Source organism: Coenobita brevimanus, chromosome 25 (genome assembly GCF_032717465.1).
Source record: "Coenobita brevimanus isolate Jiangsu-jjx chromosome 25, ASM3271746v2, whole genome shotgun sequence".
NCBI classification, from domain to species: Eukaryota; Metazoa; Arthropoda; class Malacostraca; order Decapoda; family Coenobitidae; genus Coenobita; species Coenobita brevimanus.
In genome coordinates, this window is record NC_136978.1 from 15,291,372 (window position 1) to 15,306,381 (window position 15,010).

The following is a 15,010-nucleotide window of genomic DNA, read 5'->3' on the forward strand; positions in this document are numbered from 1 at the left end:
CATTGTCTGTGAGGTGGGTGTGTACTGAGAAAAATGTAAATGGTAAACAACAGGTAAAAGCTAGACTTGTGGCACGTGGATTTGAGGAATCCCACCACATTAGGACAGATTCCCCCACTGGAGGCAAAGAGATTTTGAGAATATTTTTGTCACTTATGGCTTCTATGAACTGGAAATGTAACTCCATTGATATCAAAGCTGCTTTTCTCCAAGGAGATAATTTTGAAAGAGAGGTATTTTTGAGGCCACCAAAAGAAGCTGTTTGTTCTGAGAAGGTTCTGTGGAAGCTCAACAAATGTGTTTATGGATTGAATGATGCAGAAAGGGTATGGTATTTCACAGTCAAAACATTACTCATAAAACTGGCATGTACTCAACTGAAGGCAGATCCAGCTGGATTTTATTGGTATCATGAAGGTGAACTGTCAGGTGTTTTTCTAATGCATGTAGATGATTTTATATGGGGTGGAACTGAAGTGTTCAGAGATCATGTAACTGCGAAGATTAAGTCAGAGTTTCAGGTAGGAATGGAAACATCTGGTGTTTTCAAATATATTGGTCTAGAAGTGAAACAAGATGATAGTGGAATAACCTTGAGTCAAAATGAGTATCTTAAGAATGTAAAACCTATACCTGTCAATGTCACTCGAGGCTGTAATAAGATGGAATATTGTAATGCAACAGAGCAGGAAAATCTTAGAAGTCTAGTTGGTCAGATTGGATGGTTGAGTACAAATACTAGACCTGATGTGAGTTGTGATGTGCTTGACATGAGTTGTGTTCTGAACCATCCCAAGGTAGATAATGTGATCCAAGCCAACAAGTGTTTGAGAAAAACAGAAATGGTGGACTGTAGTTTAAAGTTTTCTCACTTAGGAGATTTGAACAAGATCAAACTGGTAGCCTTTAGTGATGCATCCCATGCTAGTTTGCCTGATGGATATTCAAGTGCTGAAGGGTTCATAATATTTCTTGTTGGAGAAGATGGTAAAAGTTGTCCACTTGCATGGGCGGCAAAGAAAATAAGAAGAGTAGTTAAAAGCACTTTGGCTGCTGAAACCCTTGCTGCATAAGATGCTGTAGATATGTGCTATTATTTGGGAAGTGTCCTGTCTGAAACCCTGTTTCATGAACATGAAAAGAATGTAATTCCTATTTGTTGCTATGTGGATAATCGTTCTTTGGTTGAAAATGTTCATTCCATGAAAAATGTAAGTGAAAAGAGATTGAGAATAGATTTAGCCACACTAAAACAGCTAATACAGGAAGGTTGTTTAAAGATGATTTGGGTTAGATCAGAATTGCAATTGTCTGATTGCCTTACAAAGAAAGGAGTGAATACTTTCAAATTGTTAAACATTTTGCAAAAGGGAGATCTTACTGACATAGGTATGTAACTAAAGTTTGTGTCTTTTTGGAAAAGTTATTATTTTTTAAAAGAAAGAAACGAGGGAATTCTGTTAAATTATTGTTGTATCATTTTTTTTTTAAAGAAAGAAGAGAGGGAATTCTGTTAAGTTAATGTCGCATCTCTGCCTTCATTTGTTTTGGGTTCTGGCAACGGTGGGCGCTGCATGGCGGCGGTTATGTGGAGCTGTCATATTAAAGAGGATAATGTGCTGCTGTGTCTCCTTGTTACCTCTGCTGACTATGAGCAAATTCATCATTTTGTACCTCGAATCCAATTACTTTATAAAAAAAATGTACTCTCCTCCTCCTCCTCTGATCTTTCCTCATTCTTTGTTTTTGCTTCCTTGATCTTCTCTTTCAGTATTCCCAACTCCTCCTTAGCTAGTCATTTTTTTATCCATACTTTATTAAATTTATCTTTTTTCATGAGTTTGTTTGCATTTTCTAGTATTTCCTCCACAGTGATCACACTCTGGAAGGTTACTTTCATAGGCCTTGACTTATTTCTCTCCTATTTCCCTAGCCTTTTGTGTTCCTCTATGTCTTTATCACATATTTCCTCTGATACTTCAATATGTTTATTATAATTGCCATCTCCGTTTTATCTCAAAATTTTGTTTCTTATTTCTTCTTCATCTATACCAGTTATTACTATAGATTTGTTGATATCTGCTGAATCTTTGACCAATTTTGGGTTGTTTTTAATGACTTCTTTTAATACCTTTGGAACGCTTTTTTCTTTTACTTTTGTTTCTATGTCTCTTCCTTACTTTCACTATTTCAGCATACATAGTTTCTACTTCATCTTTACAACTTCTCATCATTTCATCCACCTGGGTTCTCATCACTTCAATATCACTGCTTTGGTCTATCAGACTGCTTGCTTGCCTAATTGTCTCTGTATCATTTCTGAACTCCTCCATAATACTCTCATGGTTGACAAATGTACTTGCCATTTCACCTGTCTCAAGTGAAACTACCTCAACTGACAGCTCATCTATTGTTGTGTCTTTTTTATTTAATTCCTTTATTAATTTTTCATTTTCTTCCTTCTGCATGCATAATTCCATCTTAATTTCATCTATTCCACTCTGAAAAGTTTTCTTCAGTTTATTCACCTTACTAATTTATTATATGTTTCCATGTCAACCAGCTCTTGGTTGAAATCATAATCTTGTTTTCTATCTTTATCCCTTTTCTTAACTCCTTCCATATTCACTTTAAGAAAGATTTTGGTCATCTTGTGATAATTCTCACTAAGAAAGATAACTTCTACTTACAAGTTTGCATCTCCCTGCCATCTGCCTGGTGACAGATGACACCCAGCTGATGATGCATTGTATCAGCAGATTCTTGCACTAACTGGATGTACTATATTATTTGGACAACACTTTTGCTTATACTTGTTCTATTATATTTGAACATCACTTAATTTAGCCTAGTACAGAGCTTGACTCATATAAAGATACTATTTAGGTGTGGCCAGCAGAGAGAGAGATGACGGACATCCTGCCTCTCTCGATGTTTTTTTTTTTTTTTTAATGCGAGGAAGAAGGAACCAAAGGCCATGAGCCCGCAGTAACAGTTCCCTCCAAGAGAAAAACAAAATACAATAGAGAGCCAAATTCAAGATCCGATCATTTTGAGATGCCTGGACACACTGCGTTTGAAAGACTGGAGATCATAGGCAGCAGGAAATACAGATAGAGGGAGACAGTTCCAGAGTTGACTTGTTGCATAAATGAAAGACTGGGAGTAACGGTTAACTCTTGCATTAGAGAGTTGGACAGAAAAGGGATGAGAGTTTGCTGCCAGACGGGTGCTACGCGCCCGTCGTAGAGGTGGAGGAATGCAAGCAGACAGTTCAGAGGAGCAGTGACCATTAAAGTAGCGCCAGAAAAGAGATAAAGATGCAACAGTGCGGCGAAGAGACAGAGGTTGAAGGGAGTCAGTAAGAGGAGGAGAGTTAATGAGACGAAAAGCCTTTGACTCCACCCTATTGAGAAGAGCTGTATGTGAGGAGCCTCCCCACACATGAGAGTTGTACTCTACAAAGGGGCGGATAAAATCCCTGTATAGAGTCAACAGTTGTGCAGGGGTAAAGAAAGAGCGGAGTCGGCTAAGCACACCCAATCTCTTGGAAGCAGATTTTCCAAGAGATGTTATATGATCTTTCCAAGATAAGTCCCGAGTAAATGAAACCCCAAGCATGTTCAAGGATGATGCAGGATTAAGCTGAATATTATTAAACATTAGTGGGTATACCTGTGGAAGATTTTGTCGGGTTGATAGGTGTAAGAACTGAGTCTTAGATGCATTAAAAACAACCATATTATTTTTACTCCTGTCAGAGATACGAGCCAAGTCAGACATTAGGTGTGCCATAGCCTCATCCCTTGTTTGTTGAAGTAATTGTTGAGATGGGCATTGCGGGAACCGAATGGAAAGGTGAAGGGTGGAGTCATCAGCGTATGAGTGGATAGGGTTAGATGTACAGCTTGGAAGATCATTGATGAATAAAAGGAAGAGAGTTGGTGAGAAGACAGAGCCCTGAGGAACACCACTGTTGATAGATCTAGGAGAAGAACGATGGGCGTCTACAACAGTGGCTATAGAATGACCAGAAAGGAAGCTAGCGATGAAGGCACAGATAGAAGGATAGAAACCGTAGGAGGGCAGTTTGGAAATTAAAGATTTATGCCAGACTCGATCGAAAGCCTTTGAGATGTCAAGTGCAATGGCAAAGCTTTTGCCAAAGTCCCAAAAGGTGGATGACCAGGAGTCTGAAAGGTAGGTGAGAAGATCGCCAGTGGAGCGTCCCTGACGGAACCCGTACTGACGATCGGAAAGAAGGTTGTGATAGGAAAGATGCCTTAAAATTTTTCTAAAGAGAATTGACTCGAAAACTTTTGAAATACAGGACGTTAAAGCAATTGTACGATAGTTGGAGGGTTGGGAGTGGTCACCCTTCTTTGGGACTGGCTGAATGAGAGCAAACTTCCAGCAAGAAGGAAAGGTACAAGTTGACAGACAAAGGTGAAAGAGTTTGCCTAGGCAGGGTGTAAGCACAGAAGCACAGTTCTTGAGAACAACAGGAGGGACTCCATCAGGCCGATATGCCTTGTTAGTACTGAGGTCAGTGATGGCAGAAAATACATCAGCTGAAGAAATGTTAATGTCAGCCATGAGGAAGTCAGAGGGGGGAAGTGATGGAGGAACAGCACCAGAATCGTCTAAGGTGGAATTGGAGGAGAAAGTCTGTGCGAAGAGATCTGCTTTATCAGTAGAAGAAATAGCTATAGAACCATCAGAGTAGAAAAGAGGAGAGAAGGATGATGAGGTAAAGTTGTTAGAAAGGTTTTTGGCAAGGTGCCAGAAGAAGCGGGAAGAATTCGAGTTGGAGAGTTGAGAGCATTTAGTACGGATGAAATTATTTTTAGCAGAGCGAAGAACAGACTTAGCACGATTCCGGGCAGAAACGTAAAGATGATGTGATTCAGGGGTGGGTTGGCCCCGGTACCTTTTGTAGGCCCTCTCCTTGTTGTGGACAGCATTAGAACAAGCGTGATTAAACCAAGGCTTTCTTGCGTTAGTCAAGGGATATGAGAAAGGAATGTATGCTTCCATGCCCGAGAGAATAACCTCCGTAATGCGCAAGGCACACTCAGATGGCTCACGGCCATGGAAGCAATAATCATTCCAGGGAAAATCAAAGAAGTACTGCCTGAGGGCCTCCCAGTCCGCGGCTCCAAAATGCCACAGACGACGTTTCCCCGGAGGGTCCACAGGGCGTACCGGAGTGATAGGACAGGTTAAGGTGATAAGGTTGTGATCGGAGGAGCCCAACGGAGAGAAAAGATTAACAGAGTAAGCAGAAGGATTAGTTGTGAGGAAGAGGTCAAGTATGTTGGAGCTCTCTCCAAGGAGGTCAGGGATACGGGTAGGGTGCTGTACAAGCTGCTCTAGGTCATTAAGGATAGAAAAGATGTAGGCTTAGTTCACCAGGTGGATCAGTGAAAGGAGAGGAGAGCCAAAGGTGGTGGTGAACATTGAAATCTCCTAGAATGGAGATTTCTGAGAAAGGAGAAATGGATAGAATGTGTTCCATTGTAGAAGTAAGATAGTCGAAGAATTTTTGATAGTCAGTAGAATTAGGGGATAAGTAAACAGCACAGATATATTTAGACAGAGAATGACAGGAAAGCCGAAGCCAGAGTGTAGAGAATTCAGAAGAATCGAGTTCAGGAACACGAGAGCAAGATAAGTCGTTGCGTATGTGTGTGTGTGTGTATGTGAGAGAGAGAGAGAGAGAGAGAGAGAGAGAGAGAGAGAGAGAGAGAGAGAGAGAGGACACAATGATTTCATCCATTACATCAGATAAGACTTACCATAGCCAAATTGTTTATTAATCTCCAAAATTCTGGCTGCTTCCTTTCCAGTCTCTTTACCTACTAAGCGCTCATATTTCTCAGTAAATTTACTGGACCCAGGATTCCTCTTCAGTTCTTCAGCTCGTAGCTTGTCCTCGTGCTCTTGCTTTTCTTTCTGAAATATAGTTTACATTGTTTACACTCGAGGCATTATATACACCATGTACTGAAATAATGTTCATTACATTTAGTTTTCTTTAAAAATAATTCTTTTCCAATCTACATATGGGTACTGGAATGAGTTAATAGAACTCTTGATTTTATATTCTGTAAGAAAGAGAATTAGCATGGAAGCTGTAAGTGGCACCCAGGAAACTTACATTACAGTACAGTATTGCATTAAACAATATAAAATTACAATGGGTTTTGATCATAATTACAAGAGCTTTTTGATGCTAAGAGGCTGGTAGTGATATATAATGCTACTAGCTTAAAAGTAACGTCTTATGGCTAACTGTTTCCATATCATCAAGCACTGTAGGCACTAAAAGACTACTTACATAAAATATATCCATATATATACACAGTGGCTCCTCTGTAAGCATGGGTAAAGTGCTAACCTAGGGTTCCACACACTCTGAGCCTATTCATATTGATCCCTTTCATACTTCACAGTACAATAAACCTAATGTGTTAACCAACCCTTTGGACTGACCCCCAACTTGCTTACTAAAACCCTCTATGATCCCAACTAGATAGCAATTATAGTTCCTAGGGACATAGCTCACTGCACATTAATGAGGTTCAAAGAAGTACAATAAATACTGGTAAGCAGGAAATTTGTATTACAAATACGATGGTTCCAAAGGATAAAGCCTGCTGTACAGAGGAAAAGGAGACAAAAAATTGTAACAGTAAAGAGGATTAAAGCAATTAATCTATCTATCTATCTATAGCCCGACGCCCTAATCCCGCAAAGGGTGGCCGCAGACAAAACGCCTCCAAGTCACTCTGTCACTCACCATTTGACTCCCCTCCCCCCAACTCACCCCCCCCTCCCTCATATACCTCTCAACTCCATCCCTCCACCTCATCCTCGGTCTACCCCTCCCTCTCCCTCCCTCCACCTCACCCACATACACCCTCTTAGTCAGTCTTTCACTCTCCATCCTCTCCACATGTCCAAACCACCTCAGTGTATTTCTCCTAATCTTTTCAACCACATCCACATCTACCCCACAACGTTCCTTCACTTCTTCATTCGTCAACTTTGGGGGATGAAGTACGTGAAAGGGTACAGCAGGGAAGGAAGGTTGTTGGCACACTGAAAGCAGTGATGAGAAATAGGGAGGTGAGTATGGAAGTTAAGAAGTCTCTGCATGATGGTATTGTGATCCCTACCCTGACGTATGGAAGCGAGGCGTGGACCTTGCAAGAGGGGAACAAGTCAAGAGTGAGAGCAGTGGAAATGAGTTACTTGAGAGGAGCATGTGGAGTGACAAAGCAATTAATACAAGGGAAATAACTACTGTACTACAGATATGATTTCTACAAGTACTGCCTAACTTTCAGAGGTAAAGCAAACTTATGATGGTTATATTAAAGAGGTCTGAAGAAAAAATATCGTACAGAACTGTGCATTTAGTAGACTTTTTCCATGCATGGGGTATAGGTAATAGCCACGGTGCACTGAGTTTGTGTATGCTGCACCTGTGCACATAGTGAGGTCTATATACAGTAATACCTCGATATTCGACACCCCTAGATGCGATACCATGGCTTAACGATGGGGTAGAAATACCACCATACCCTGCCTAACAATGGCCAAATCCCGGTTTATTGATGGGTTTTTATTTTTTTTCGTCTGATTTTGATGATATTTTAGTTTAAAATTGTGTGTTTAATTTCTAAACTTTTTTTAGACTCAGATTAATGTGTTTTAGCCACAGGAAGGGTGAAAATTGAAATTTTGGGGTATAGTTTACTAAGCTCGACTTTTTTCCAGACATATATTTGACAATTTTCAGAATTTATTTGTTGGTTTTAGTGAGTTACTTATTGGTGTTAGGCTTAGGTTAGCTTCACTGACAGCTGTTAAGCAATTAAGATTGGCTTTAAACTTGTTTTGGGGCTCATCTGGGTGGGTTTTGGGCTTGGTTTGGGGGGAAAACCCAAGGCTGGTAAACGCTCCATATTGCTTTACATGTTAAAAGTACCCCAACATACGATACCCTGCCTAATGAAGGGGTTTTACCTAACCTATTACATCGTCAAACCAGGGTATGCGTGCGTGTATGTATGTATGTACAGTAATCCCGCATTATACGATGCCTCTTTATACGATATTTCGTTTATGCAATGTCAAAATTTTAGTACCCTATGCCCACTATACAATGGGAACGATTTGCTACAACGATGGATCATCCGCGGCTCAGTGAACAGCAAATGTGCAAACGCAACAAAAACATCCTCACACTGTCGGCATTGGACCACGCACACTTGTCCACCGGTCCAGCCTCATTAGCTAGCTCTGCCCAGCCAGCCAGCCCTGCCCAGCCAGCCAGTTCTGACATTGATGAGTGAGGGCTGTGACTGTGAGGGCGAGTCGGGACAATTTGCCGTCAGGATGATTCCCCGTCATTTATTTACGTATCAGTTTATTTAGCAAGTACACTAGTTTTTGAATTATGTAAGTTATAAAAGTGATGGTGGTTTATTGTTTATATAGCAAATGTACAATATGGCATCAAATCATGGGCATTAAATGAAAAAATAATAATATATTGAAACATGAATCAGCTGATTTATGATCGTTCCTTCATCTTAGCATAAGGCTACATACGAGACATTGGCATTTATATAAATGCCTAATTACCTTAAGTGAACAATCGACATACTTTGGAATTATACGAATAATCATCATATTATGTCTATATAAATGTTTCGGGACAATTCGCCATCACAACAATAACAAGACAATTTGCCATCGGGATTTTTCGTCATCATGATGATTCCCCGTCGTTTATTTTCATATCAGTTTATTTAGGAAGTACACTAGTTTTTTAGTACTGTACTTGTACCTCTTCAAAGTCATTTTAAAATACACCCAGGATGTTGTAGTACCAATGGAAATTAATGAAAACAGCTATGGGTGATGCTAGAACATAATTCAAAGTCAACTACAGCAAGGTAGAAACAAGTTAAATATTGTCTAAAAGTGCAACTTACAAATGAAATCCAAAGCCAATGCTACTGAATGAAAATAGACTTTGATAGATCCCCCTGAAAATCAGTTATTAAAGTATCAGTTAATCAGTAATAAGTATATTTACAGAATGACGGGGAATTGTCCTGACGGGGAACGTCCATTTTATGATGGCGAATTGTCGACTTCAAGGCGAATTGTCTAGGAACCATATAAACAACCCTTGTTTGCTTCAGTAAAGGTAAGAACTACTGTATACTGTAGTTTTCATGTTTTTTTCTCTTTATTCACTATTAATGTGTTACTTTAAATGTTTAAACATAAAGATATTTCATGTATGTGAGAGCTAAGGTGTGTGTATGTGAGAGTTTAGGCACGTCTGGGAACGTATCCCCATTGACTCCATGTTATAATGGGATTGCTATACGATGGGGTTTTCAGGAATGGAACCCCATCGTATAATGAGGGATTACTGTATGTATGTATGAATGTGTGTGTGTGTGTATATATATATATATATATATATACAGTAGGCTCGCATAGTGTGCGAGAGATTGGGCGGTCCACGACCTCGCGCACTGGGAATACATAATCATATGGGAATACTTTGTAATTACATATGGACGGTACCCCCTCATACCTGGACATTTTTTGGCTCTTAGACATAATAAAGGCCATATTTTTCAGACATTGTACTACAGATATAGCTACAATAACAAAAATATGGGTAGTCACCTTAACAACAGTAGGCAACAGGCTTGATGACCTTAAATAACAGGGATTCCGAGGCGCAGCAACACTTACAGCGTTGCACTCCCCACCGCACCAACACTTCCCTCCACAGACTCCTCTTGATCACCTTCCTCTGGAGCATCAAAGTCACTCACTTCAGCCATAAACCCTTTGAAGTCCAATGCTGACACTTCTGACATTGCATCCTCTTCATCCTCAACAGGAACAGGAGCAGATGATGTCGCTGGTTCCTCAATTTCACCAACTTGAGCCCGCTGTGTGTAACTTGTTATGAGCGTCTGTCTTCTCCTGTTTATTTCTTCCCTGTGCCTGTTTGTGTAAAAACAGAAGAGTTTGTCAATACCAACCAGAAGTTCCTCCGTTCTTAGGTTGCTCACTTCCTGTTCCTTCACCTCTTCCTTGAGCTTATCCATGGCAGCAAGGATCTTGCTAATGTCTGACATACACAGCTCAGTCCTGTCTTCCATCACACTAGGCTGCTCAACTTGACTCTGCCTGGCGTCGGGCTCTGCGTCAGACTCGTCTAACCGTTGAAACACTTCCTCGGGAGGCTGTTCCTCAGTAGCAGTGTGCACTTCTTGTATGTCTGCCAACGTAACGTCCTCGAAACCTGCTACAGCTTGTGCTGCTGTCAGTGTCGCTGCCTCAGCCTCGGCCAGTGGCTGAATGGCCGTCTCCTGGGTCGTGCATAAGTGAGGCACGAGCATTCGCCATGCATGGTTCACCGTTGCGGTGTAATCTGGTGCCAGGCTTGTAGGAGAAATTCAACTGCGTCCTTCACCGTAAAATTATGCCAAAATGCCTCAACAGTCATGGCATCTGTGGCAGGTCGGGATACAGCTGCTGGTGGAGATGGAACGGGAGAAGATGCCTCATCAACGTCTTCGTCGTGATCTTCTTGTAGGGCATGAAGCTCCTCTTGTGTGTCAGTCTTCCTGCATAGGTAGTCGTACACTTGCTTATGGTAGAAGTGCTTCACAGTGGCGGTCAGTTCTTGATCCAGTGGCTGCACTAGTGACGTTATGCGGGGCGGCAGAAACACAACATGACAATCCTTATGCAGATCTTCAAGGTATGGAGGGTGACTTGGTGCATTATCAAGCACAAGGAGCATCTTAAATGGAATGCCCAGTTCCCGACGCTTGGCCCTGGCATCAGGGACACACCGCCTCGTTAACCAGTCTGCCATAATGTTCTCGGTCATCCAACCATTTGCGGACTTGTACCAATACACGCCACTTGCATCGATGTTCGTGAGGTTTTTGTAGCACCTTGGGTGTGAAGCTGTGTGTACAACAACTGGCCTCATCTTGTGGCTCCCAGACTGGTTTACAGCGAACAATACCGTCATCTTACACTTCTGGAGCTTGTGACCAGGGGCTTGTTTCTGTCTTTTTGCGATGTAAGTTGATTTGGGCATGGCCTTGTAATATAACGACGTTTCATCGACATTGTAGATCTGGTCCTTGGTGTACTGTCCCTCTTCAATAATCGCTCTAAATATCGCAGGATAGTCTCTCGTGGCTAGCTCGTCGGCAGAGGCATGTTCACCGGACACTTTCATGTAACGGAGTTCCTTGTGCTTGAGAAAACTGTCCAGCCATCCAACCGATGCCCTGAAAGGTTTGTCCACTTTAAACCTGCGAGATGCTGCCTTGTAATAGAGCTGGGCTTGGTTCCGAATAAATCTTCCATTCAGTGAAACACCTTCCTTTTCCTTCCTCATTATGAAGATGGCAAGATAGCGCTCCATTAGTATCATAGCACGATTTCCCACCCTCGAACAGCCGTCTAGGTCAGAGGCACCGTATGTCTTCACTACAGCCTTTATGGCTTCACGGTTCTTCCACAGAGTTCTCACTGTAGATTCAGCCAGTCCCAGGGCTCTCCCGATCGCGGTGTTTCCTTGACCCTCCTCCTTCATTTTGATGATCTCTAACTTGGTGGCGTGCGTCAGAAGTTTCTTAACTCTTGGGGTTGGAGCCATGGTGTGGCGAAGTACAGGCAAGGATGGAGCAGCACAAACAACGCCACACATTGTACACGACAGGTTAGCTGTAGAGAGCGGATCCGCACTGTGCACGAGCCAGGACTGTTATGGTGCGTCCGCTCCCTTGTACCCCAAGCTGCGCAGTAGAATGTCCGGGAATTTCTGCGCATCAACATGACGACACGTGACGCGCTGTGTGAGGGGTGGTCGGGCACTAATAGAAAATGGCATTTTTGAGCCAGTCCTTGCCTCTGCCTCGCGTTCTCTGCAGTAAACTCACGCATTCAAGGTTTTTGGTTATGATTTTTGGTCACTCGTGCACTGCATATATTGGGGCATTACTGTAAATATATATATATATATATATATATATATATATATATATATATTTACAGTAATGCCCCAATATACGCAGTGCTGGGCAGGTGCACAAACACTTGCGCAAAGCGCAATTGTGCTCCGGTGATATTGTTTGCGCATTTCACACTGCACGAGACCATGCGCAATTTTGCGCTTGTGCACATGAAAAGGCAGGTATGCAAGCGCAAACTTAGTTGCACTTGCACAACTAAATTTGCGTTTGCACACCTGCCCCGTGGATTGCGCACTGCGCAGTCCAAGGGACATGTGGTCTTCCAGGGGACACGTGGTCTTGAGAGCTTCCTGCATGGCTGGACAACGGATGGGGGAGGCTGGGGCGGGTCGCGAGGGTGGATTGGTGGGGGGAGGTAGGAGGGAAGGGGGTAGTAGCATTTCTTAATATGCTTCAACAGAGATAATGTATTTTTAATATTTTTTAAATTATTATTATTAGTAAATAATAATAAATATACATTATTTATTAAGATTAGCATATGCAATTCCTTACAAAAACCATTAAAACATATTATTTAAATCAAATATCCACAACCTAATAATTTATTAGGCTGTGGATATTTGATTTAAATACTCTGTTTTCATGATTTTTTATTTTTTGTAATGAATTACATATGCTATTGTATATCTATATTGAATTATTAAATAAACTGTCTTGACAAGACAAGAGAAAGAGAGAGAGAGAGAGAGAGAATAAATACGGGAATGGCAAAGGAGCGTCCCTTTGAGTGAGGAGATAAGGCATAAACTTCGTCCCTCTTCTCTCTCTTATTCTCCATTCCTTCCGTCCTCTCTCTCTTATTCTCCATTCCCTCCCTCCTCTGTAGGAGAGAGAGAGAGAGAGAGAGAGAGAGAGAGAGAGAGAGAGTTGATGATACAGTAATCACGTGATCTTTGCCAATGCCTTGGTAAATATAGGCTGTTTTTCCCGGACAATGACCTACTGTAACTCAGTCACCGCAGATGGTGGGCAGGTTGTTAATTTAGCAATTTATTTAATTATACCAATATATATTTTGCAGTAAGTCCCACAAATATATGCAAATGATTTGTGCTAGCGCTTTGCGACATTGCACAAGCTAAATATTAGATTGCGCACTTGTACAAATTACAAATAACAGAAAATAATAATAATAAATTAAATGCTGTTTTATTTAAATATCTCAATATTTTTCAGTAATTCCCAAAAATACTGTACTGTATATGCAAATGGTTTGCGCTTGCGCTTTGCGACATTGCACAAGCTAAAAATTTGTCAGATTGCACATTTGCCCTTGCGCAAGGTAGTGAACTATGGATTGCGTTTTGTGCTTGCGCAAGGTCCTTCTTCGTTTGCGCTGCCCATCACTGGATATACGATACCCCTAGATGCGATACTTCGGCTTAGCGATGGGGATACAAATTGCACCAGGCCCCGATACCTGATGGGCGAGCCCTGGTTTAATGATGGGCCCTCTGATGTCACGACCGCAGACGACGGGCCGAAATTTTGAATCGCACACGTTCCTGCGGCCAGCTGAGCCCACTCACCTCCCAGGATGCGCAGAAACGCTTGCGCAGGCCCCATAACCATTGCTCACCCCGTGCTCACCCATATCGCTCTTCTCGTACCGGCCATCTCAGAGTGAGGATCTCCCTTACGCTCGCCCGTCACGTATTGTATTGCACCACCAACATTACACAAGTTGTTATCATAGTGCAACGTAACTGTGTTCGAACAGTGCAGTGAGTAGAGCAGTGATTCTAATCTTGTGTGAAGTGAGATATTGTGTGAATTTTAGCCAAAATAAGTGTGATCATGTCTGGTAAGGGTGCTGCATGTGTTGGGGCTAGCGGTGGTGCTAGTGGATGCCCTAGTCGTGGTGGTAAGCGTCCTGCTAGTGGTGGTGCTGGTGATGTTCCCACGAAGTGTGTCCGTAAGACTGTGTCGCTGGAGGTGAAATTGGAAATCCTCAAGCAGCATGACAAAGGCGAAGGTGCATGTTCAATCCCCTCGGCTCTCTACCTGGCCCAATCGACTGCCTCCACCATCATCAAGAAGAAGGAGGCCATTAGGGCTGCTGCTGGGAAGGTTGCAACCTTATCCGCCTCCTGTATCACCCGCCAGCAAGAGCCTGCGATGGAGGAGCTGGAGAGGATGCTGCGCACGTGGGTGGAAGATCAGAACCAGTGCAAGGCACCCATGAGGCAGGCTATTATTTGCACTAAGGCTCTCTTGCTCTGGGATGAGCTCAAGGTATGGCGTGAGCTTGATGAAAGTGAGACCTTTAAGGCTAGCCATGGGTGGTTTGACCGGTTTAAGAGGCAGGCAAATCTCCATCACGTGAAGATGTACGGTGAGGCGGCGAGTGCAGATACGGTGGCGTTTCCTGATGAGCTGAAATGCATCATAATGGAGGGTGGCTATAGTGCGATGCAGGTCTTGAATTTTGACGAGACTGGGCTCTTTTGGAAGAGAATGTCCTCGAAGACATATCTTGCAATTGAGGAAAGGTCTACACCAGGATTCAAGCCCTCGATGGACCGGCTGACACTGCTGCTGGGGGGCAACGCCGAGGGCGACCTGAAGTTGAAGCTGCTCTTAGTCTATCACTCCGAGAACCCCAGGGCTATGGTGGGATATGTTTAGGAGAACCTTGAGGTTATTTGGAAATCGAACAAGAAGGCTTGGTTGACTTCAGATATCTGTTCGTCATATTTTCACTCGTACCTCTCTCTCATGTGCTGAAGAGGTAAGCGTCTCGTGAAAATCTGGCGAACAGATTTCTCCTAGTGGTGGATAACACGCTTAGCCACCTGCTCGCAATAAAGGAATGGGCCAGCAATATTGAGGTGGTGTTTCTACCCCCCAACACCACATCTTTGTTGCAGCCAATGGACCAAGGGGTGATCGCTGCCTTTAAGGCC

General features: G+C 42.5%; 1 protein-coding gene across 2 annotated transcripts in view; it reads right to left on the reverse strand.

Annotated features, from left to right (window-relative positions):
* LOC145393867 (sperm-associated antigen 7 homolog) overlaps nt 1–15,010 on the reverse strand; it is a 132,462-nt gene that overhangs the window by 25,305 nt on the left and 92,147 nt on the right. For both annotated transcript variants that reach the window (XM_080267925.1, XM_080267926.1), the window contains exon 5: nt 5,799–5,955. In XM_080267925.1, coding sequence (XP_080124051.1) covers nt 5,799–5,955 — 157 coding nt within the window. The remainder of the gene's footprint in view (nt 1–5,798; nt 5,956–15,010) is intronic.